Source organism: Calidris pugnax, unplaced genomic scaffold, assembly GCF_001431845.1.
Source record: "Calidris pugnax isolate Ruff unplaced genomic scaffold, ASM143184v1 scaffold42, whole genome shotgun sequence".
Classification (NCBI taxonomy): Eukaryota; Metazoa; Chordata; class Aves; order Charadriiformes; family Scolopacidae; genus Calidris; species Calidris pugnax.
The window spans coordinates 13,710,122-13,712,965 of NW_015090920.1; the positions used below are offsets into that span (position 1 = coordinate 13,710,122).

At 36.2% G+C, this 2,844-nt stretch overlaps 1 protein-coding gene across 1 annotated transcript in view; it reads left to right on the top strand.

Annotated features, from left to right (window-relative positions):
* IL21 (interleukin 21) overlaps positions 1-2,410 on the top strand; it is a 5,250-nt gene extending 2,840 nt beyond the window's left edge. The window contains exons 3-6 of the mRNA XM_014949820.1: positions 1,647-1,784; positions 2,093-2,107; positions 2,215-2,295; positions 2,396-2,410. Coding sequence (XP_014805306.1) covers positions 1,647-1,784; positions 2,093-2,107; positions 2,215-2,295; positions 2,396-2,410 — 249 coding nt within the window. The remainder of the gene's footprint in view (positions 1-1,646; positions 1,785-2,092; positions 2,108-2,214; positions 2,296-2,395) is intronic.
* The last annotated feature ends 434 nt before the right edge of the window (positions 2,411-2,844 follow it).

Sequence of the window (2,844 nt, forward strand, 5' to 3'; positions counted from 1 at the left end):
TAAAGCCTATAAAAATGCAAACTAATCTGCTGAATGGCTAAAAAAGAGCAGGTTCATACAGCATGAACATCTCTATAGGACTCTTTCCAGAGGCATCCTCATAATCCTTTAGGAAAAACAGATGGGTTGAAGATGTTGTTTATGAGAAAACTCTCTGTTAGGAAGATAACAGCCTTTCTAGGTACTCTCTGCTGTTTCTTCTGGGTTTTGGTTTTTTTCTTGCAAATATCTTACAGCTATTTTACAAATAAAAAAAAAAAAAAAGGCAAAAAAGGCAGCATATATGAGAAATGCTGGTTTCTCAACTCATCACGGATGAGGCACAAAATGTTTTCAGTTTCAGCTGAAGCTGGAAAATTGATCTCTTTAAAAACGAGTGGTTTTTTTCCAGTAAGCAAGACTGGTTACGGTAAGAAGCTTGAAACAAACATAAATGTGTGGTTTTTAAGGAAAATAAAATATTATATTTAACCAATATAAAATGCTGCTTATTGAAATTTGCTATAAGCTACATACAAGAAGGTTGCCGTGTCCTTGCCAAAGTGGCAAACTGCAGTGGCATCTGATAAACCAGATGAGACAGCTTCGGTTGCAGTTGGTATGCAAAACAGGGATGATGGCTTTGGAGCCTTTCTAATATGTGTAATCAGCAGTTCTAAATGTTTCCTTCTTTGAAAAACAGAAAGCAAGTTAGAAATTGTCTTCAGTATAGTAAAGCCTGCTTTTCTTTCCCTGTTGACTATGGTGAGCTTTGTTAGTATATCCCATTGGTGAGCACCCAGCAAAGGAAAACAGCCACTGCACAGGAAAGGAGATTCTGGAGAGCTTGTAGTCTTTCTGTTAGCATCAACAAAATTAATATGCAGCTGCACCACGAAAGGAAAACAGCAGGTTGCTTTAACTCCAGAGAAGCAGCAGCAATAGAAAATTTAGATCAGCAGAATGGATGGCTTCTTTTTCAATGTAGAGACAGTTAGTGCCTCCTGGCCTTGAGTTAGGTTTAACATGCAACTGAATTTAAAGCAACTAGGTAAGAAAATTCAAGCCAGGAGCTTGACTCTTATCCTGCCTCTCATCCTCAATCCCTCCTTTCCCTTTAGTAAGGTAACTAGTTTATTTCATCACCTTCATTTCCCACACTACCAAGTGAGAATATTTTAATAGTATTTGAAAATCGCAGTTGTATGTAAATTCTAAGTATAATTATTAAATAGCTAATACTAGAAATGGCACAAGAATTAGGAACAGTATATTCCCACATATAGCACTGAGGAACAGTCCAGAGTGATATTAATAATTTTTAAAATAGAAAATACTCACACCTGTACTTGTGAAAACTTACTATATATGTAACATGACCTACTCTTTAGTAGCATTTTCTTTTAATTGCTGTCATGATTAATATACAAGTAGACATTTTCGGCATTTATTTTATGAGGAAATACTTAAGCAGTTATCAAAGAACAGTTAGAGTAAATGTTAAAGATATCTTGCATATCTAGAACTAACTTTAAAAAAAAGTACAGTTGAATCTTCTCAATTAATATCCTGGATATTTACTTTTACACATGGACCACAATCTAACACACGCAGGAAAAAATGCTGCAACATTTGTTTTAAAACTGTTCCTTCCTTTTCTGCCCTAGGATGAATGCCTGTTCACAGCTGTGACCTGCTTCCAGAGGGGCATACTGAAATTACAACCAGCAAACAGCCAAGTAAATTCCACATTCTCCCAAACCACTAAAGTCTTGAAAAATTTCACCTTCAGGAACCCTGGCAAGGTAGGATTTCCTCACAGTGCTCATAATTGTGATCATCGCCTCATATTTTCTATTGCAGACACCACCTGCAAGGGTGGAATTGTAGAAAGCAAACTTGTTAGAAAAAACAAGCTGCCTTTCATTACTTTGGAAATTAAAAATGTCCAATTTTCTGCACTTCTGGGAGAGGCATTCACTCTGATCCTATCAGAGGATATTGCATGTTTGTACTTGGCAACCATACAACATGTCAGACAACAGGACAGGGATTACTGCAAACCCTGTGCACAAAAGGTGTCATTACTATATCCTTGCCCTTTCTGAAACAGCCTGTGTCTCAGCTTGTCCATTTGTAAAAGGCTTTGATTACAAGCCTCTTGATTTTTTTGAAGTATTGTTTATGATTCTGATGTGCTGCTTAGAAATGGCATGATTTTCTTTTATCTTCCAGCACTGTGAGTCTTCATGTGAATCTTACGAGAAAAAGAACCCCAAAGAGTTTTTGAAGAGCTTTGAAAAACTAATCCAAAAGGTAGAGTTGATTCCTCCTGGGTGCTTTTTGACATGTTGCAAACAAACAATTACAGATATCCTTATTTTACACTATTTCTAACAACGTTTTGTTTTTACAGTTATTGAAGGACTAATATAGGACACACCAGAGCTGAAGGCTACTGAACATCTACTATTTAAAGCAGACACTATGTTATTTAATACCACATGAAAATGTAAATACCTTCCATTGCTCCTATGCTGTGCTGTGTGTGTGGTAAGTGGAAGCTTCTCCCAAAATATTACGGAGTCTTATTTGGATGGCTATTCATAAGATGGATGCTCTTATGAAAGTGACCCTAGCCTCACCAATTGAAAATTAAATTGTAATTTCACAAAAATAAGTTCTCATAAGGGACTTAACTGTCACCTGCTGAACTAGAAATACATGAGATGGCTACTCACGTATTTTTGCTTTGATCTTAAATGAATGTCATACAGAGATGTCTGAAACTTTTTTAGAGAAAATGAAAAAAAAATTATCAGAGACTTTGAAGTCTCAAAGAGTACCTACTTGGACTGATTTCCT